The sequence below is a fragment of the Chionomys nivalis genome, chromosome 6 (assembly GCF_950005125.1).
Source record: "Chionomys nivalis chromosome 6, mChiNiv1.1, whole genome shotgun sequence".
In the NCBI taxonomy this organism is placed as follows: Eukaryota; Metazoa; Chordata; class Mammalia; order Rodentia; family Cricetidae; genus Chionomys; species Chionomys nivalis.
Window position 1 is genome coordinate 81,135,250 of NC_080091.1, and position 23,232 is coordinate 81,158,481.

The 23,232-nt window shown below is 36.1% G+C and overlaps 1 protein-coding gene across 15 annotated transcripts in view; it reads left to right on the plus strand.

The window, feature by feature from the left end:
- Positions 1-23,232, plus strand: part of Adgrl3 (adhesion G protein-coupled receptor L3) — a 742,119-nt gene that overhangs the window by 437,922 nt on the left and 280,965 nt on the right. For all 15 annotated transcript variants that reach the window (XM_057771795.1, XM_057771780.1, XM_057771783.1 and 12 more), the window contains one exon: positions 8,932-9,732. In XM_057771795.1, coding sequence (XP_057627778.1) covers positions 8,932-9,732 — 801 coding nt within the window. The remainder of the gene's footprint in view (positions 1-8,931; positions 9,733-23,232) is intronic.

The following is a 23,232-nucleotide window of genomic DNA, read 5'->3' on the forward strand; positions in this document are numbered from 1 at the left end:
ATTAGAAATTGCATTTAAATTGAATAATACTTATTTGGACTGTTAAAAGTGATGAAATATTTATTAAAGAATAGCAAGTGGTTTCAATTAAATATCTAAACATTTGGAATTCTTTCTGAGTTGACCTATATGTCATCAAACACTAAAAATTAATAAATAAAAATTAAAAAATGAAATGAGTTGTCTGGAGAAAGGAATCAGTAGCTGAAGAGCATTTGCAGCTCTTGCAGAGCCCACATTTACTTCCAAGTACCCACATGACTGCTAAAACCTGTCTGAAATTCCAGTTCTACCGGGCATGCATTAGGTACATAGACACAAGCGCAGTTTCTATTCATACCTTTTCATACGTTCATCCCTTCATACACTTATAATACATATGTTCAAATGAATGAGTGATTTTAAATTCACATTCATATTATATTTTCTACTAAACAATGTAAAATCCATGCTAATGCTTGTTTTGGTTATAGAAATCATATACATAGTAATAATTTTGACTGTTAACCTTATAATTACCACATGCAAATCATGTTTTGTTTTTTTGGTCTAATGAAGCCAGTCCCACATTTTAATGAAGTATGAGTTTCTTAATAAAACCAAATGTGTTTTACTTCCTCCATATTCTTAGGGTAGCTCCCCAAGTGTTGATTTTTGTTGTTGTTATTATTTGTTTTTTTTTTACTGACAGAATCCTTTTTTTTTTTAAATATTTATTGATTTATTATGTATACAATATTCTGTCTGCAGGTCAGAAGAGGGCACCAGACCTCATTATAGATGGTTGTGAGCCACCATGTGGTTGCTGGGATTTGAACTCAGGACCTTTGGAAGAATAGGCAATGCTCTTAACCGCTGAGCCATCTCTCCAGCCCCCAGAATCCTTTTTTTAATTCCCCCTTCTCATTCACTTTTGTGTGGGTCTGTTTCAAATAGCTTTATCCAAGCTCCTTGGAAAACATTTATGAATTACTTACTATCGGTGAATGAACATCCTGAAACTTGCCCATTGAACTGTAAATTTCCCAAAGGTAGAGATCTGCTTGCCTTAACATTAATAGACGCTCAAGGTTTTGTGAGCATATGATCGCTCAATAGCTGCCAATGAGTCAACAATTGTGAGGGGTCTGAATCCTAACTCTTCCACTTATGTCTTCTCGTTTTCCCAAATGGTTTCAGAAGAACACCAGATTTAGTTCCTCAGAAAACATTATGAGTGGTAACAATTGTTCACACCAAAAAAAAGTTAACAAGAACTCTAAAAGTCAGAAGTCTTGACGTCAACATTGTTGTTACCTATCATATCAGAGAGAAACACATGATGCATAAAATAATATACAGGTAGCCTTGTACACTGAGGTGACCGTCTTTATTTAGCAGCTGTAAATACCACATGGTTATCACACAGTACTGACAAATCATTACAACAAGGGCACATCCTTGGTTTACTAAATGTAGTATTGATTTTAAGTGCTACCAATAATAACTTTGAAAAATTGTTATTTACATTGGAGCTATTACAAATAGGTTCTCAAATAAGTCTGCTAATAGCCATTTTCTCTAAACAGACTAAATTAACAGTTTGAAAGGTTTTACTGATCCATCAATGAAATAGAATGTTAGTACAAAACAAAGGACCATCTCTGTGTCTGCAGCATCTATAGATACTATGTTTAAGTGTTTGAATTAGAATGTGATGAGTGCAAGCATTTGATGAATTACTGACGTTTTCAGTCTCCACACTCCAAGATGAAATTCATTAGGAGGTGTTAATTTTGGAAACACATTATATAAAGCCATTGTAATACAAGGTGCTTGAATGGCACTTTTATTCACTGATGCATGGGTATTATTTGAAAAACATAATTTAGAAGCTTAGCTGTTGAGATTATTCCTGTATCTCATTAAATAAAGGATTAGCACTTTGTTTACTGAAAGAGACAGATGTCTGTCAGAATTTTTGATATGCAATACACCAAAAAAATTTAATGAACTCCTCTGATCTTATTTCTATTTACTGAAGAGATTTTATTTTCCCTTGGAAATGGAAGAGACATTCATGTGCCTCAAAATAAACAAACAAAGAAAGAAACGACTATACATGGGAGGTCTGAAATAAAGGTTTCTGTCTAATAAAAAGACAAAAGAACTTATGAACCATCCCCTTCCTTTTATTCCCTTGAGAGGCATTATGAATCTCTAATCTCTGGGAAAATAGCCCAGAAAAGAGTGTCATGGAATACCTTTCTTTGAAAGTATCATTGAAAGATAACAAGGAAAATAGTTCTGTTTAAAATACTGCTGTACTTCAGGGAAAATATTTGACTTATAAAATATTTAATAATCTATAACTATTATATATATTGCCATATGTTTTGTTTGCATATTACAAAAACTTAGAGGCATTATGAGACTATAACGTTTGAATCTTTACATTGTAGAAGGAAAGGGATACTCTATAACTTACACTTTTAGAAAAGAAAATTTAAGATTAGAATTAGATACAATTGCATAGATTTCAGTTATGGAACTAAGAGTTTTTTGGCAGACAAAAGATTTGTTTCTCTGCAATTTGCAATTCAATATGATGAAGTTTCGCGATACCTGTGCACACTCTCTGATCCATAACTTTTCTTGTTAAAGATTGCAATTCAAAAATATTTCACATAATATAGAAAATTGAACTGATAATATCTCATCTTTTCTAAACAAAAATGCTTATTATATATACAGGTATATATATATATATATATACATTGAACCTTTGAAGGTTGAAAGATAAATATACTAGTTGGTTCTTCTCCAATGTCTTCCTTACATATAGAATAAAGTTATCCTTTATTTGAATCTGTCATTTACTCAAACCACAGGATATAGCTTATGACATTATGCTTGATGAAGGACAACAATAAAATCACTTTAAGGAAATATATAAACATATTTACTGAGGCTGAATGGACAAGGCCGAGAATTATTTTCGAAGAGTTTGGAAATGAGAAATGACAGCTATAATGTCAGAATTCGGGATATTGGACCATTTAAAAGGCAGGAGACTCTGAGGAAAGATAAGCCACAGTTGTCATCATCCAATTCATTTATTTATGATGTCATTACACAGAAGAGAGAAGGAAACACTGTATTTTTAGATTGTTGTATTGCCGTTTGTTTTACGTAAGTGAAGTAGTTTTCCTATCAGTATGACATGCAGGATTGTCCACTTCCTTTGTTTTGTTTCTTTACAGTTTTACATAGAGTAAGTTGGAGATACCACTTGTTCATATGTTTTTATTTTCCTCCACATGCCTTAAAATACTGAAAGATCTTACATAGATAGTGAAATAGATTTTATGGCTTTACCGGGCTCACCGCTCATTTCTCCAGTATGTTCCAAATACTAAAGCACAAAAGTACCTTCATTTTTATTATGTACTCAATTCATGATCTATTCATTAGATATTTGTTATGTGCCATGAACTGTGTGTTTCCACAGTACACAGTCATATGCTTGCTTCTTGTCTCCATCTAACTTGATTTTCCAGGGTAGGTTGGCTTCTAGCATCAGATTCAGAATCAAGCTAAGGCTGGCCAATGCTAAATGTTACCAAGCTTTTTATTGACAAATTATGTCATCTTGCCAGTTTTTGTTATGGAAATATGATTTGTGTGAGCTTGTTGCTGCTTAAATTATAGGACTGTTTTACTTCAGCCTTGAAAATAACAAATAAATGATGAATGAGCTACAGCCAGTCACGACATGGCAAGACCATAGTAATTATTCTCCAAAGCAGGCCTGCCTAATCAATCTTAATTTTGAGTATCAGCAAGTAGCAAAGAAGGAGTGACTTCCTCTACTGGGCATTCCAAATTCCAAGAAATTCGAATAACACCAAAAGGTTAAAATCAAAATTTTACCAAATGAGAGTTGGGGTAAAAGAAGTCAAGCGTCTTTGAAAAATAAAAGCTGAAGCATAAGAGAGTATTCACTCAATATAATGAATGCATATTTTTGCCAAATTTAAAAATACACCCTAGTATCCTAATTTAAAGAAATCTGTTTTTGCAAGTGTGGAGGAAACTTATCATGGAGCTGGAGAAAAACCTCACATTTAGTATAGCTTAATCCTCTTTCAAGGACCCCATTGGATTCCCAGTACCCATATGAGGCAGCTCATTAACATCTGTAACTCCAGTTCCTGGTGCTCCAATGATATTTACCAGCACCAACATATACATGCATAGAGGAGGACGGACGGACAGATGGACACACGCACTCACACAAATGAATAAAAATAACTCTTTGAAACAACTTAACTCTCACTAACAAACACAAACTATTCTAAGGAATATTTTTTTATGTGAATGAAGAATATAATTCTGGTGTTTTACAATACAAATATTTTACAAGTAATTTTCAAAGTGGTACAGGAAGGGAAAAAAATCAAGGGATCATTTATGTTGAAATCCTTCTTAGACCACGAGTTGAAAAATGTCAACTTCCCATTCCCTAGCTTGGTCTTTATTGTAACGAGTGTCAAGTTCAAACTTTGAAGTTCTCAATTAAATCAATTTTAAATTGCCAGTTGTACTTTCTCTCATTTCCAGATTGAATGCATTTTTGTTTTTAGTCTAAACTTGAAATGCATCTTTAAATAAAGCTATTTGTTTTTAAGCTAGAATTAAAGGGTATGTAATTTCATTTGCTTTGAAATAAGCTGTAATAGAGACCTGTTGATCTGTAGCAGGCATAGGATATCCAAGCTGAGTTAGCAAACATATTTATTTGCCCAGTGACCAAAAGTATGTAAACTTACTTGACTTAGAGCCCCAAGAAGCTTGCAGCGGGATTCGGAGCAGCCTGGCCAGTGGCTTTTTGCTCTCTGTCTTTTGTTGCAGTAGAGGCTTCAGTAAATTTGAATTACTGTGAAACAGACCCTGTAGACTGAACTGCATTCTTCTTGGGCATCTTGTTTTTCTTTCCCTCACATTCCATGTTGTAACTGTGGAAGATTCTTCCAGAACAACCGTATTCCAATCACAACAGAATGAGCTCATCCTGAGAATTGGCAGACTCTGGCCCTACTACCCTTCATCTTCAGCTGGACCTCTCCTAGATAAGGCTTTCCATGGGCCCGTACTGACCCATAGCCTAGTAGTCACTTAATAAAGAATAAGTGAGGATGTTGACAATACAGTAGTAGAAGTTCTGAAAGAATTGCAGAAATATAGTTTAAAAACTAGATTTTTAAACTAGTAAGATACAGCTTTTCAGTCCATGAGCTCCCACTATCAAGATATCTCTTTTACTGCTCTCCAGGTTCCAAGGGGGAGAGGCGTGGTCCTGCCTCAACATGATATGCCAGGCTTTGTTGACTCCGGGGGGAGGGAGGCCTTATGCTTCCTAAGGAGTGGATGGCAGTGGAGGAAAGAGGTGGGGGGAAGGGAGGGAGGGAGAGCTGTAGTTGTTATGTAAAAGTAATAAAAAGCTTTTTTTTTAAAAGATGCAACTTTTCTAGGAACATATATATATGACAAATATGTATATGCCTATGTGCGTGTACATATATACAGACCATTTTTTTCTGATATATAATATTATACTTTCAAAGGAATTTTAAAAGTTTTATTTGGAAAGTAGCCAAAGCCGTAAGAATTTATGCTGAAGTATAGAAATTGCACCCAAATGTAATTACATAATCTCAGCATTTATTGTTTGTTTTTGAAATATCACTGGGGCTTTTACTTTATTTCCATGTGAAAAACATCAATTTAACCTTTTCTACTAAAATTGTAGTAGGTTTACAACACTTGGACTCTGTAAATTTTTATGGTTAGGTTATAAAGTCATTCTTCCCCTAAACCTTTGCCTTTTTCAGATTGGCCCTCCCTTTGCTTTTTAAGATGTAAACTAATTGTGTCTATTTATACATGTTTATAAGGTAATGAAGGTGCCAATTAATGTTTCATGGATATCTTACATTTTTCTAATTTTTATAAGAACCTTTAAAAATCATAGTAAGATCTAAAAATGCATAGCATATTTCATAATCTTCTGTTCTGAGTTATGGTGACTCAGTTGAACATTTCAGAAAAAGCCAGAGACAGAAGCTCATTATTTGCATTAATATTCTGATGGAAGATTTTTATGAGAAAATATTTTTCCATCTTAGAGTTAAATATTGAGAGGTGGAAGAGAAGTTTCTTCGGTAAGGATTCTAAGGGCATTCATTCACTCGGAGTCCTCCACTTGCCTGTAGCTTTACAAGTTGTATTTCTCATCGTAAGATGATGCGCTCTCCCAAGTCTATGGTTCTAGGAAATGGTTTGCAGGAGAGGTTTCTTCTGAACAGGTCACCTCTGTGAGCTGCAAAACCATCAAAGCTATTCTGTTAATTAATGGTATCTGCTATAGCATCTGTAAATGAAACTAACAAAATTGCTTGAAAATTCCAGTGTTATAAACTTGATGACCTCTTTTTCAAATGTAGCTATGGGTGTTCTTGCTATGGTTATTGCAATTCCCATATTCTTTTTACAGTAATTTTTGATGTTTATGCTGTATTTTAAAGTGTGTGATTATTTTTAAAGTATTTATTTGGTGAAATATTTTTTAAAGTGTTCAATTAAGCAAGCATGACTGCAATAAATTATTTACTTTCAGTTTGGAAAAGGTGAATAAAAGTGCTTGGCCAATACCGTACCATTAATCTATTCTCTTTTCTCCTTTCTCTCTTTACTTCTCTCTCTCCAATAGAAGTGGAACAAAAAGGTAATTAAATACCTTTCATAAATTATATACTATTTATAGGCTAAGTTGTTTAACAGCTTAACATTTAGCTAAATAATTTTGTTATTAATTCTTATTTCATGCAAATTTATTGACTACTTCTGCTGCTCAACTTCACTTTAATCTGTTTTACTGACCAGTGCTGGTTTGATCCTTTTACCTAACACCAACTAGTAATATTATAAAATCATCAACACTGTCTTTTATTTTGCTTTATTTGAAACTTAGTAATTAGAAATCTAGCAGGTATGGTAACTAATGATTGCTTTAGATTTGTTCCTCATTCTCTCTTAATTTCCCTTAGCTCTACTGTGTTTCTCCTTCTACATTAACTAACTACTGGAGAAAGGGGACAGAATACTCTTCTTAATTATCCTGAGTGCCATTAGTGTCTGTGGCCAAGCGACTCTGAATGCACGCCATCTTACCTACAGTTAGTAACCTTGAGCCCACTATTAATGATAACATAAGGTTAACATACAATTTTGAGTTACAGAGTCACTCATGTTTGTAGCAAAATTTCCATATGAAAATTCCTAAGTTCTATACCATCATTATTGTTTCCAATTACAAATTTATAGTGGTCCCTATCTTTGCAGAATGTGAAGGTCAACTTTTGCCACAAAACTTTTTATTTCATTAGAAAGTAAGTCTTTGATTATCTTAGGAATGTCCTCTCATTTCAGCCACCTTTACTATGTAGCTGAGGTTCTTCCCAGACTGTTTTCCAGGGGATCTGTGTTTCTAGTTAATACTAAGGACCTAATCACTAACACCAAAGGATAACCCTTTATTCGTTAAAAAGCAGGTCAGCATCCAATTCCTTGTGGCTTCCTACTTTTTTTCACCCAGGAAATTTCTAATCATCTCAAACCTAACAGCGGACTGCATGGTTGTTTCTTCAGTGTGTTTGCCTTGCAAGTAGATGCAAGCAACGCTTCCCAGAGCAGGTTCAGAAGGACACAGTCATCCAAAGTGGCTTCACGGAAAGGGATCAAATTGTGCAATATGTTCACTCACCCAACTTCCGATTTAGAGATTCATCGCGGTACTTAAGCTATGATAATCTTTGCCACACTTTTTATCTACTATGGTATGTCATAACTGAATGTGGCTACAGGTCCCCTTTTTCCTTGTGTGCAGCTGTGCCACAGCCGCTTCAAGAACCATCCTTTGGGAAACATTGCTCTGTAGTCCCTTCATTTCAGATGGTACTGCCCAGCTTTCTTACCACCAAACTGACAATATTCTCCAGTGAGTTATACTAAACAACAAAAAGAATCGAATCATTCCTGTCCATTTTCCTTCTGAAGTATGAGCAGCAAAATTATAGCAAGTAATCTTGTTTTTTTTCAATGCCTTTCTCATGTAACAGTAAAAGGTACATGTTTTTAAGTTCCAATAATACTGTACTTAACAGGACGTTTTTAACTGATTAAAATCTAGATCCTGGTTTTTTTTTCTGTAACCTTTCACTTCCTTCTTCTCTTCTTCTTCCTTTCCTTTCTTTCTCTCCCTTTCTCTTTTTCCTTCCAGTATCCATCCATCACTCATCTTTAATTGAATGGGTTGCATGCTCTGTGTGTGTTGCAACAGCTTTGAGAGCCACCTCCCCCTCCCCCTTTTTTTGCTGGAAGATTCAGTGGCCTGTGTTGCAGATCTTTTCTTTTCCTTTATTCAAATGATAATAATGTGGAATATCAATTTATTAATGATTAATAACTATCAAACCGTCAATTTCATCAGAGTGGAAACAATGGATTATCGTTTTCAAATGAGATACAGTTCTTCATTGAACTAAAAAAGCATCATGTGTAAAGTGGGTACTTGGTAATATGTCTATAGAACTCATAGACATATGCTACACTTCAGACATGCATCAAAATATGTGTTTGTAAAGGTAAAACTCAGAAAAGCATAGCTGCTTCTGAAAAGGCTAACATTTTTCCAACAAGTGACTTCAAATTGTTTGGAGACAAAAATACAAAATTAATGTGGAAGAATGCTTTGTATAACAAACAGTAATGCCACAATATAAGTGGTGGTGGGTATCACTTGTTGGAGTTGTGTTCTCTTTGCTAAAAATGAAAACACACAAAAGGAGATTCAATTAATATATTTGTTATTATAACTTTCCCTCCTGACAGTTTTTCTTTGTCCTGGACTGCTAAAAGGAGTGTACCAGAGTGAACACTTGTTTGAATCAGACCACCAATCTGGGGCATGGTGCAAAGACCCTCTACAGGCTTCCGACAAGATTTATTATATGCCCTGGACCCCCTACAGAACTGATACCCTGACAGAGTATTCATCCAAAGATGACTTCATTGCTGGAAGGCCAACAACGACCTACAAGCTCCCTCACAGAGTGGATGGCACTGGATTTGTAGTATATGATGGTGCCCTGTTCTTCAACAAGGAACGTACCAGGAACATAGTAAAGTTTGATTTACGGACTAGGATAAAGAGTGGAGAGGCGATCATAGCAAACGCCAATTACCATGACACATCCCCATACCGATGGGGTGGCAAATCTGACATAGACTTGGCGGTGGATGAAAATGGATTATGGGTAATCTATGCAACAGAACAAAACAATGGCAAAATTGTCATTAGCCAGTTGAACCCTTATACTCTACGGATTGAGGGGACATGGGACACTGCGTATGATAAAAGGTCAGCTTCCAATGCGTTTATGATTTGTGGGATTCTGTATGTGGTCAAATCTGTATATGAGGATGATGACAATGAGGCCACTGGTAATAAGATTGACTACATTTACAACACCGACCAAAGCAAGGATAGCCTGGTGGATGTACCCTTTCCTAATTCCTACCAGTACATCGCAGCTGTGGATTACAACCCCAGGGACAATCTGCTTTATGTGTGGAATAACTACCACGTTGTGAAATACTCTTTGGACTTTGGACCCCTGGATAGTAGATCAGGTAAGTTTGATTTGGGTAGTTTTCAGAGGAAAACTACTATTTGTTCTCAATAAGCTGCTTCGTGAAGTTTTAATTCCCTATGCAATCTTCTGACTTGAGTATCTAACACATAATATTAATTGTGCTTCTTATTTTGGAAAGGTTGATTTTTGTCTAAGAGCACGAACCTATGAGAAATGGACCCTGTCCCTTTTCTAGTTTGACTCTTTCATCATCCTGCTTTCTTTGAGATATATTTGCCTTATCATATAGTTACTTCTTTCATAATGAAATACAGAAAATTTCTGCTTAGATTGTATGCTGTTTTTTCACATTAATTGTGGAATGTTCTTGAGAATATTTTTTTTTCTATTTGGAACATATCAAAAGGTTAACTTGGCATAATACTTCTTGAGCTAGGTGCCAACAACTTGACCCAACAAAGTACGTTGCTTAAGACCAACCATCAGGGAAGCAGGGATTAGTTGAAAGTACATGTGTCTCACCAAACCTAATAGTAACTCAGTTCACATGTTTTAATGAATGACAATAATTCAAAACACTGTCCTGTTTAAGCCTGAGATAATCTTAATTTCAATTATTTAAATGGTTCCCTCTTCCAGAACCCACTATTGACTTTTAATATTATATAAAGATGATTATAAAATTCTTTAATAATTTTAATTTTTTTATTATTAGATTTTTTTACTAGGCATGGTGGCTCATGCCTGTAATCTCAGCACTTGGGAGGCTGAAACAGGAAAATTGCTTAGGATTCAGGCCAGTCTAAGTAATGTGGAATTCTAGTCAAGCGTAGGCCTCAGTCTGTGACATTATCTCAAAAATATGCTAAAAAAAAAAGTCAGTAAAAGTTTAATTTTGTAACATGCCAGAGTACTGTTGTCCAAGTTAATGTGTACTGGAAAACACAGATAGAAGAGTCTGAATTTTGGTAGTAATATAGTAATTAAAAATAAATTATTTATTTCAAGTAGAGTTTAGTTTTTGTTGGGCAGTGGTGGCACATGCTTTTAAACCCAGCACTTGGGAGGCAGAAGCAGATAGATCGCTGAGTTTGGGGCCAGCCTTGTCTCCAGGACAGCCAGGACTACATAAAGAAACCCTGTCTTGAAAAAAAAAAATCAAAAAGAAATTAAAAGAGTTTAGTTGTTACTATTTCTCATTTTCTGAATTATGTGCCATACCCTTCTGAGCATGCTGTTTTATTGTCTAATTTAACCCTTTACACACAGCACTCATAGAGAACTAGATTCTTTATGTCTGATGAGCTAGCTTCATTCACCTTTGTATTATGGACATGTCTGATCATTATTTCTTCGCAGACTTTAATATAGTGTTTTATAGAAATAGGGCATAATTGGCTTATTTTCTTTTTTATTTATTTTTTATTTATTTTTCCATTCAAAAATTTCCACTTTCTCCCTTCCTCCCATTCCGCTCCCACTCCCCCAGTCTTAAGAGAGGGCAGGGCACCCCTCCTGGTCCTGACTTCCTTGCTCACCTTCTCTCTCCTTCTGCTCTTCAACCAAGCCGATTGTAACATGATAACACCAGAAACCAGATTACAATCGGCTTATTTTAAATGCACAAATGTATAATGGCTTTCCACCTCTTCCTCGAAGAAACTGACAAATTTGGTAGCATCTTTTCTAATTCTTAAAGATCTTCAATCAGTGATGTAATATCTTTTAACAATTAGCAATGCTGATGGTATGTCGAATTAACTTTTCTACAATGAGAAGTCTGGCTGCAGCATCTCTAGTAACAAGTTCTAGCATCCCTTGCAAAAGATAAACGATAACTCTCCGAAACGACATTCCCAGCTGTACGACATGCTGGTAAGACTCTTAGACTCGGCCCTTCTCAGCTGAGAACACAGACACAATCAATAATTTGGAGAATTGTGTGAAGTCTGTATCTCACAGATCTGACCTTCTTAAATGAAAATTTGTATTGTTCTGTGATCACACTGTTTATGAATAATATGTAATCTTTTTGCTTTACTCCACTGTGGCATGAAGTAATTTCTAGTGGAAACATATTTTATTCTTGGTTTGCAGTGCAAGAATAAAGGGGCAATAACATCTCAAGTTTAATTGAACTAATGGATTTTGTCCTATTTTTATCTGAATAACAGTCTAAAATTTACTAGTATTCATAGTAATTCGAAGTATTAATAAACAAACACAATTTTATTTATTTATTTATTTTTGGTTTTGTTTTTTTGAGAAGGGTTTCTCTGAGAAGCAGTTCTGGCTGTCCTGGAACTTGCTTTGTAGACTGGCCTCAAACTCACTGAGATCTGCCTCCCAAGTGCTGGTATTAAAGGCATGTGCCACCACCACCCAGCTAACACAATTTTTCATCCAGACTTTATAAATTAACCTTGAAGAAAATTGTACCTTCATTTCAATGTATTTAGACACTTACCCAAAATATGTCTGGTATGCATCCAAAAACTATATACATGTATGTATATCATCTCTCCACATATATAAACAGAAATATACATATATTTATATACAGACAAGAATTGCATTAATTGTTTATATGAGGAAAAATGTACTTCTCATTTTAAATTATTTCTTTGCTTATGGGAGTTAAAATGTGCCACATTCATTAAGATGCTGTTTTTGAAGACACAAATATTAAGAAATTATAAATTTCATTTTAATTGGACTCTTTTAAGAAAAGAGATTTGGTTTTCATTGTTTTTGAATGTTTACACTTAAAACTTTGTCCATTTTACAAACAGTGGAATTTCACCTGTATTGAATTTGTCAACATAATCACCAAAAAAGTATCAATTTGTATGCATGGATGCTCAAATTAAAAAGCTAGTACTCTGGCATTGGACTTACTGCAATTTAGAGGTGGAAAGAATAACTGTAGAAGTAAATTTTATGCATGGTATGTGTGGATATGAGGATTTCAATTAGCATTAATAGGAGCTGTTCATCTTATTCCACAAAAACAGCTTTAGCTGCGTGTTTTTCAGAGTAAATTACACTGGTGTTTTTCAAAGCAGCTGCCTGGTGTGAATTCGTACTGTCATTTTTGTTATGGGTCTTCTTGTGTCTGGATACAAAAATCTCAATTTAAATAAAATAGTGTAGGGCCAAAAATGGAAGGGAAGGAAGCACAGAGGGAGGGAGGGAGGAAGGAAGGGAGGAAGGAAGAAGTAGAAAAGGGGAAAGAACAAAGGCAAAATGTACTTGCTGTCTGCTGGTATTCAACTGAGGATTTTTCTCTAACTTATGTTTTGTTAGTAGAACTCTCAAGTTTTCATGGAAAGGGTTACTTTTGTTTTATTTTTGCTGTATTTTTCTGTACCACACATGACTTACTCTGGGAAGATAAAGGGCAAACATTCCTCTCTTGGGTCTATAGAAAGACCCTCAACCATGCTTCCCAATAGGCAGCATCTACCTTCGAACCTGAACACGAGAGTCTAAGGACCTGGCTTTGAATTCTACCCTGGTCTCATCTGATTGTCCATAGTTTTAGTCTTGGTTTTGACAACTGTGGAATACGAAAATCATGTCTATCGTAATATATTCTTAAACTTTAGTTAGATGATGTTTATTTGATACATTAAGAATCTTAGTCTGATTGCTGCAGGGCAACTATTACGATATTATGTATTTATAATAGAAAGATGTTCATCTCTGTGGCCACTGCTTTTGTGTTGTGTTTAGTTTATGAGGCAGTTTTAGGAGTAATGTCAGTGCCATCTTTCCTCCTCAGAACTATTCTATGATGTGTTGAAGTCATTTTTCCAATTGTAATCCCTTCCTCATCTCCCAGCAGTAAATTAATTCTCCAGCACAGAGTGTGAAGACTCTGTTTAGTCCCCTCACACAACATCTATATTTGCTTTCTTCTCCAAAGGAAAATCTCTGTGAAACAGATTGTTTTCAACAATACGTATGTAAAGAAATTAGTTTTAATCAACTCATATAAAATTTTAATTCAAATGCTCAATTTAGACTATAAGTGAAGATCTCTTGGGAAAATAGGGTTTAGTCTTCTTAGAAAAGCTTAGAAGTTTAATGTTTGTTTTTGGTTTTTCTCAGAAAACATTAGTTTCAGAACGTTAACCTCTCCTCGTTTATTAGGCATTTATCAAATACAAAATTGTCAGCGTTCGTGTGGTTTTTCAGCATGAAATTAGTGGGAAGATAGCTAGAAACATGCACTGATGTTGCTATTTAATATTCATTTTAAGCATTCAATTATGTCAGAAAACCATTTCTTTAGAAATATTAATAATGTGATGTGCTTCACATTAAGGAATTCAGTGTGTATAATCTCCAAATACAAAACCCCTTTTTGGAGGCATGTTAATAGCACTTGGATTCACACTGAGATATGCTCATTGATATTGTTTAGTCATTTCTGTCTATAGTCTTTGTTGACTGATAAACAATAGATGTTCCATAATGATTTGCTAAAGGATTTCAGAAATGCATGAGTGAATGAAATTGTCTATACTTTCTTGTTCAGTCTACTGTGAGAATGAAAATGTTTTTTATGCAATCCGTGGCTGGTCCTCTCGGTGTTTGCCTAAAGCATCTATTACCTGGAAGTTATATGAAGTCCTGACATCTTCCCCAGTCCCACCTCCACTTCTTCATCATGTATAAAAGTTTAGAGACTGGAAAGGTGGCTCAGCAGTTAGGAGCACTGACTGCTCTTCCTGAGGACCTAGGTTTGATTCTCAGCATGCACACAGCCAGTACCAACTCTCTGCAACTCCATTTCAAAGGCATCTGGCTTCTTCTCTAGCTTCTGTGGGTGCCAGACATGCATGTGGTGTACAGACATATATCTATATCTATATCTATATCTATATATATATATCATATATATATAGACCAAATACCCATTCACATTAAATAAATAAGTAAACAACTTAAAAATAAGTTTAGCTCGTGTAAAAGAGAAGTGCTAAAGCAAATTAACACCTAATATACTTTCTTGCAAAAGCAATTGAGAGAAATTAAAGTCCGTGGTTCTATAATATGGCAAAAAGTATTCAGTTGCTTAAAGAATTTTTTGTTATGAAAAAATTCCAGTTAACAGGTTGCACAGACTCTTTCAACTTAAAGAAAATGAAAACTGTCTTATATTTAATGTGGGCTTGTGGTTGCCTTCTATTGAAAATGCATTTTGTGTGAAAACAAGAGACTCATTGTTGGGTAACCTATAAAAGAAACCTTTTTCAGCAGTCACGGTAGAGTTTAAACTGGTTGTGAAGGACCTGTTTGTCTGGGTTGGGCAGAGTCCCAGGCCTGTATCTAGAATTTTCTTCAGAATGTGTTTTTTGACTGTCTATATCCTCTCATATCAAACGTCATCATTAGCTCAGTCACCTGTTGTCGACCTTGTCAGTTAGTCTTCTCCCAGGAACACTTGACTATTTCATAGATGGTTTGAGTTACTCTGAAATGGGAATCATATTTCTAAGCCCGTCATTGGGCACCCAGCCGTCTCACTGGCTTTCGTCATTGCTCTCTCTCTCTTAGCTGCTTTTCCTCCCAAACCACTTGGTGCTAAAATCAATATTTATTACTGCAGTGGGTTGATTTGTGAGATGTTTCCTTTGACTCTCACCATTTACCTCTAAGCTATTCATAGAAAAATCTAGGTATCTCTTGTCAAATATACAAACATTTCCCAACATTTCCTTCAGAAGGAGAATCAAGCTAGTTACACAAAGAGAGACGCCTAGCCTGAAAATGTCTCTAACTTACTGTGTCTAAGATACAAAAGTTCACTGTTGGGAATGGGTGACAGACACGTGAGACTACCGGTAAGTCCTAATGAAAGAATGCTGAAAACAGGTGTTACAAGCTTAGCGCGTTCCTCTTTCCAAATACAACCCACAATTTCGCAGGCAGCCCTAGAGATTAGGCAAATGAGCATCTCTTCTATATGCTGAAGAGAGCAGGGTCTAAAGCAACAACACGGAGTCTGAGCACAGCCACTGAACAATGCAGATTGTTGGGTGAACCTTCTGTCCTTATAATATGCTAATTAGTGCATTTGTGTCTCCCGCAAAAGCTCTGGCTATGTCGTGATGAATAAGAACTTTAAACACACATGACACCTCGTTAAAATGTAATTTTCCCATCATATATCTGAGCCCTTTACTTTGACAGCTGAGTAATATGAGTGCTGGGCAGAGCATCCTGAACATTTTTGAAAGTGCCTCATGTTGGATAGGCAGCTGAATCTGCTAGCTGAATAGCTTACTTATATGGGGTATACTGGAGACAGGAAATAGAGTGTGAGAACACTGGGTTCCTCGCCAGACTCCTCTTAGGGTCAGTTCTCAGTTCCACTTGAGATGCCACACCATCTCCAAAGTTTGCTTCACCTCCATCTTTGCAAGCTGAGCAAAATCTACAAAAAGAAAAACACTCCACAACTTGTTGCTAATCTCAGCCCCAGCTGGAGATTTTGCTCATCAGCTGTTTCCCTGTGTGGGAGAACTCCCTCCCAGTCTTCCCAGGCTTCTTCATTGCCTGTGGTGACAGCTGCTGCTGATTGACATGGCTGTTGCTGCATTCCCAGGAAGTTCAGAGAAAACTTAACAAAACTTTCCTGCTCTGTGTCAGTCGAAGTCTCTCCCACAATTTTTACATTTCCTGTATTTTTTTCCCCTTACCACTAAGGGTTAAACTCTGGAGAATGACACCATCTGCTTTTCGGACTCTGAATATAAAAACTCCAGTTTGGTTAAAAAGCAAAGCCATGCCTCCCTCTCTACAGCTGCGCGCAGCCTGTGTTTCTTATGAATCTGACGTCTAAATGACCTTCGTAGTAGAGGTGCTGCTGAAAAAGTGAATCATGGATGCAGGATTCCTTTCCTTCCTACAAAGTGAAATCTCCAATAAATGAATACCTTTTAGAAGATGATGAAAATTATTTCTACACTGAACCTTCAGGGACATACAAAGACGAGTTCTTTCCAAACAAGTGTTCTCATGCACACTCCAGCTGTGTCTTCTGGAGCTGTTGCGTTGCTCATTAGCATGTCCACCAGAGGGCAGGCAGGTGGAACTGAAGTGATTTTGCAGCTCCATATGAGCCCTCCTGTGATGTTTGGCAACAGTAGCAAGGGTGTGATTGCTGAAAAGGAAGGTGGGGAAGGTGTGTCCTTAATCTCATCCTTCTAGCCATACTGGCACAGATAAAGCAGACTCTGCTACATTACATATGAGCTGCTAAAATTGCTATGTCTTATGATACCTGCTTAATGTCCAATTTTAAATATTTGAAGTCGTAGCCAAGAACCTTAGATAAGAGCTTGCAAGCATGACTTTTAAAGTACAGATCTACTTCTTTCATAGTAACTGTTTTTCCACTAGAAATCTAAAGTCTCCAATAATTTTGATAAATGACATAACTGAAGATACGTAAATGGAAGATAGATAAAATCTGTACTATTGTCTGGTTCTATAGAGTGAGACTTGTTATCAGCTCTCTCTGAAAACAAATGGAGAATATTTCTTTATATTTGCTTTGGAAGAGTCCTGTATCTCTTCATGCTCTTTATGCAACAGGACAAATTTACAAATACTATCTATCTATGAATATTGCTGAAGGTACAAACCAAAACTCTCTTTTACCTTTTCTGAAAAGTGTTTCATCAACTAAATGTTTTAGCTGCAAAACTCAATCTTTTAAAAATAATTTTACCTAGAAAAATACTAGCAACATATAAATGCAAGAAAATAGTTAGCTGCGTATGCAGTTTTTGTCAGTCTAGTCAATCTGATGTTCAATTTCATCATGTTGTCTCCATCTATGCTTTAGAAGAATGAGCAGTCATAACAAATGCAAGGGAAATCAGACAGAATATACGTATGAAGAATTAAGTCAAAGTAAATAAGGTGAAGTAGCCAGTGCAAGAATATACCAAAGCTAAAGTAGAGTGAAGGCAAGCAAACATGTCTGCTATTTTCGAACACCCTCCACACCTGGATAACTTCTAGATTTCACATACCTTAGAAACACTGGAAAATTATCAGTCCTATGTAACTCAGACTATTACATCGACATCAAATGTAGATGTAAATTTCAAAGACGTCTCAATTGGAATCATAAAGATGTGATGCTTTTATATTTACATCTCAAAACTTACCCGTGGCACACAGCCTAAACGAATATGATAGTGTGGTTTGTGAAATGGAATACAGTGATGTGGTAGCTTCTTGGAAATACTTGAAGAAGCAGATTTAATTATTGAAGGATTAGAAGGATTAGTTGGAAACTTTGCAAAGATTCTGAGCAATTTGAAGGACTTTAGAGATTTGAGGACTAGATCTTTATTAGATTTAGACCTACTTAGCATGTTATATCCATTTTCTGAATTCAGTTGCATTACTAACTATACTTTCATGCTCATTATGTTTGAACAAAATTGGCAAAATGAGAAAAATTATAATAGAGAAATGCAAAAAGAACAAGGAAGATAGAAATATAAAGATAATAAACTTATTTTTCTTTTGGTGTTCAAATGGACAGTAAAGGAATGAGGTGTATTTCCTTACAAGGAAGTAATGAGCTACCATGTGTTTTTCTTTGCTAAAAATTACTTTCCAAGGCTGATTTAACTGAACAACTAAGATTAATAAAGTGATTAAGAACAATGTGAGGAATGCTTATTCATTTATAATTTAATGTGAAGCATGTAAACCATTTCTGAATACAATTTGGCTATAGTTACATAGGAGAATTTTTTTCCCTTTCAAAATTATCTGCTGAGACTTCATAACCAAAGAACATATTAATGAGATAAAAGAATATACATCTTTGCCCTTAGTTTATTTTTTTATGGAAAAAGAGCCTCAGCAAGGAATGGAATACATAAAACCAAAGAAGACTGTTTGAAGTTCTGTGTTTTAATACTACATTTGATGAAAATGTAAGACTATAAAAAAGATGATAGAGTAAAGTATCTTAGGAATCATAAGGTCTCTTTTGGGATTTGAACGAACAAATGAAAAATGACAACATATTTTTGAGGAAATAGTTGTGAAAGAAAGGGCCTTGCCCTATTTTTGATGTTTTCTTATTTGAGCTAAGGATAAAATAATTGTGAAGCACTTTTCTCATCCATGATGACTATATTCAAACAACCCATGTAGAAGCAGAAGTCATAAATATCACCAAATTCTACATGGACTTTGTCTTCCCTATGCCTTCACATTAATTTATGATCTGGGCACAATAGGAAATTGATAACAAATAATAAAATATATATATATATATATACTTTTGTTACAGAGGTTTCTGTCTTGCTCTGTCCTGCAGTTATTCAGTACCAATGAAACACACAGAAGCTTATATTAACTATAAACTGTTTGGCCTATTAGTTTAGGCTTTTCATTAACTCTTATATCTTACATTAATGAATAATTCTTGTCTGTGTTAGCCGTGTGCCTTGGTACCTTTTATCAGTGAGGCATTCTCATCTTACTTCCTCTGTGTCTCAGTGATGACTACAGATTGAGCCTTTTCCTTTACCCAGAATTCTCCTATTATGGTTGCTCCTCCTATACCTCCTGCCTGGTTGCCTCACCTACACTTCCTGCCTGGCTACTGGCCAATCAGTGTTTTATTAAACCAAAACAAGTAGCAAATCTTTACAGGGTACAAGACCATTGTCCCACAACATACATTAATATGGTGTAGACTTTGAAGACATTACCTGTCTCATAGACATGGTACTGTGATGTCATATTAGCTGACCTGGTAAACTGGGCAAGTGGGGAGAAGTACAGTGCAGATCTGTAGGAGAACTGGAATGTTTCCCACCCTAGGAACACAAGTGGTTTGGAATACAAGTCATGAATTATTTCTGGTATTTTTCATTTACTATTTTTGGAGAGAAGTTGACCATTGAAAACTAAAGCAAAAATAAAATAAAATAAAATTTTGATTGAGAGATTCTATTCTAGTTTTAAAAGTCCTCAGCATGCTAGCTAGAGTTTGTTTCCATCTCTTGATTAGAGAGTCCTGGAGTAGCACATAGCATGTTCTTGAGTTTACTCCCATAGAAAAAGTATAATGAAATAATTTAAATGTCCTACTGGCAAAGCAGATATACTTCTGTTGCTGCATTCTAGTACTTGGTATAGTGAAAATCTCAAACCACAGTGGCTTGCATTTGATTTCATTATGAGGACAGAAAAGAGGAAAAAGATAAAAACAAAATCTTAAGCATAAATACACTTTTGTTCAATTTGAATGAAATGAAGGCCAACTATTATAATCATTGTGAAATTAAAAATTTGTACTTTTAGTTTAATACTAAAATTACTAGGATAGGGCATTCATTTTCTCATAGAACAGTGTAATTATCGCTCTCTTGTAGTCTAGCTCTTCCCAGGAACTACTATGTTCATTGAAGGCAATTCAGTGAGTATTTTTGATGAAGGAACCAATGCTGGCAGGCAAAGTCATGTTCATATCAAAAACTGTAGAGAACTACTAGGGTTATGGATTGCAATTTCATTTAATCATTTGGAAAGAAAACACTTTTTTTGTTTTGTTCTGTTTTTTGTTTTCAAAGACAGGGTTTCTCTGTGTAGCTTTGCAGCCTTTGGTGGAACTCGCTTTGTAGACCAGGCTGGCCTCAAACTCACAGATCTACCTGCCTCTGCCTCCCAAGTGCTTGGATTAAAGGTGTGCACCGCCATTGCCTGGCTAGCAAACACTTTTATTGAAGCAACTGTTTTAAGTGTGTTGGAAAAATAGAAATACTTGTTCATATGTTTTGTGTAACAAAAGTATGAATGACTGGAGAGTACATACATGCCATCCCTGTGGTCAGATGGAGCACAGATTATGCACTGGAGATGTGGTACAAATTTAAACTGTTGGATTACACCCTAGATAAAATCAGAAGTGTGAGAGAAGATCCTAGTTTCTATTTTCAACAAGAAACTGAAAATTCTTAATAAGGACACGATCCTTAGTAGATTAACAAAGGATATGATAATATTGCATTTTGGCATTTTCTTTTTTCTGTGACTTTTTTTTTGTTGTTGTTGTTTTGTTTGTTTGTTTTTTTGTTATTTGAGGCAGGGTTATTCTGTAGCTTTGGAACCTGCTCTGGAAATAGCTCTTGTAGACCAGACTGATCCCGAACTCACAGAGATCCACTTGTCTCTGCCTCCCCAGTGCTGAGATTAAAGGCATGTACTACCACCACCCGGATTCTGTGACTATTTTTGACTATCGTCTTTGTATGTGGTTGACAACCTCCAATTTACCAACTCACTACAAGAAGAATATGTATGTCACTCTGGGAACATGTTAAAATGCCAATTTTCAACCTGTTCCCTGCATTGTGTCTCATCAGAGTCCTAAAACATGAATTCATTGCTTCAAGAGAACCCCAAGAACAATGTTTTTAAAGGAGGTTCTGTGTTAGATAAAGAAGCCCAGCTGTAGGTGCCTAACACTTAAGCAGCGCTTCTGCCTTGGTGTGAGTACTTGTCTGAGTTCATCAGTAGTCTGTAGAGCCATGTGTATGCTGCCGCCTCTGTGGGCTCAGGCAGCTCTGACAAGGAACTCCACTTTGTTTCATTAAATGGCCATGCTTTGTGTTCTCACGGAATTACAGTCTGGGTGGTTGTCAGCGAGGAGAGCAGCAGCCTGATCCAGGGTAGACATGTCCCTTTGTGAGCTTGTCCTGGCGAAGCAGGGTGCCATTTATCCTCACCTTGAATAGATGGGGAAAACCTGCACAGTGAGAAGCGCTCTGAGCCTAGGCAGTCACGCAGAGCTCTGCAAAGGATCGTGCTCTGTTCACGTGTTTGAAGGGTGTTGTAATGGGTGGGCAGAAAGACAAATTACAGCTGTTACTGTAGTTGGAGGTATTTTGTAATGTAAGCAGTGGGACTCCATGCTTACCGCAGGTAAATCCTCACATCTCCATATTTTCAGGCAAAGGTATATTTCATTCTGAAAAATGGAATTAAGTACAATCTGAATTTTTCATTTCGGCTGCTAATCTTTGCAGGTGTACTAACATATAATGTGTCACACATGACGGATACTTTCTTCCAGCCGTTTCACTGATTTCCCTAAGCATGGGCGGGGAAACACTGTTCTAAGCTGTTGTGTTGCTGCCTTGAGACCCACCCCTCCTTCTGGCGGTGCTAATTTATTCTGTCTCCTCAGAAGCAGCGTGAGTGGCACTTTTCCTTGCCAGGGGAGATCTCAGTGGATGCACAGATCCTGAGAGCCTGCCACCCCAATCAGGATGATGCATAAACTCTGGTCCAGCTTTAGTATTCTCGTTTTTCTCTTTGAAAACAGAAACAGCTGTTGAGCCTGACCCAAGTGAATTAAACATTCTGTTATATTTATGCGACTCTAATACCATATATGTTTTTTCAAGATTCATATTTTTAAATCTGTGTGGGTATGTGTACACGTGGACACATGCACAGATGCGTGCAGGCACACTTGGAGGCAAAGGATGTTGCCAGATTCTCTGCAGTTATTGGCAGTTGTTCCCCACCCACTGTGGGTGTTGGAGAGCAAACTCAGGTCCTCTGAAAGAGCATCCATAACAGTGGAGCCATATGTACACCCTGTGTGTGTGAATGTGTGTGTGTGTCTCTGCGTGTGTATATGTATGTATGCATCAGGTATGTGTGTATATACACATATTTTTAAAGTTGACCATGAAAGTATTATTGCGTGCAATGAAATAACGTTTAATTCATTTATTAATTTTAGGCAGTTTCAGTGTTGAAGCCCAGACTAGGCTGGGCTAGAACTCATGGTTCTTCTGTCTCAGCTTCTTGAGTGCAGGAATTCTAAGTGTCCTCCCACACTAGACAAAAAGGTTGTATTTAATGGAAACATCTCTTTATTTTAACTTTGCCTTTGGCCTCCTTTTCTTCTTTTGAATTATCATTTGGCGATACGTCTATGGTTATTGTCGGAAGCGATACAGTGTGGGCTGCAGCCTGAGATGCATGAGCTCCCACTAACTCTGATGTCAGCAGCTCTAATGACTCTTTTTTTCCTAGTGAGTAGGAATGATATTCACTGATTGTAGCTGTAGCATTGGCCATTATATGTGGAGCTTTATAAACAATGAGCAACTGTATCGTTGTTTATATTGCATGATTTTGTTTATTTGTTTTAAGAGTTTTGTGACAGTAGTGTTGCTTCATAGCACATTTATGGTAATGAAGAAGTCAATTAGCAATATTGAGCAAGACTTGAAAACATAAATCATAGTAAGTAGTGTTAAAATATTGATGGTAGTCATCTGTAGATAAACAAAATAAGCTTCACGCAAAGTGGGGAAATGGTCAGAATATTTAAAAATACTTGAGAATCCTTTGGTGTTCTTTCAAAAGAAAGAAAAAGACTGGTACAGACAAATACATACTCTTTAATATACCTAAATGATAACTGTTACTTCTCGCATCATTTTCCTTCTCATGCCTAAAATCCCCCTGT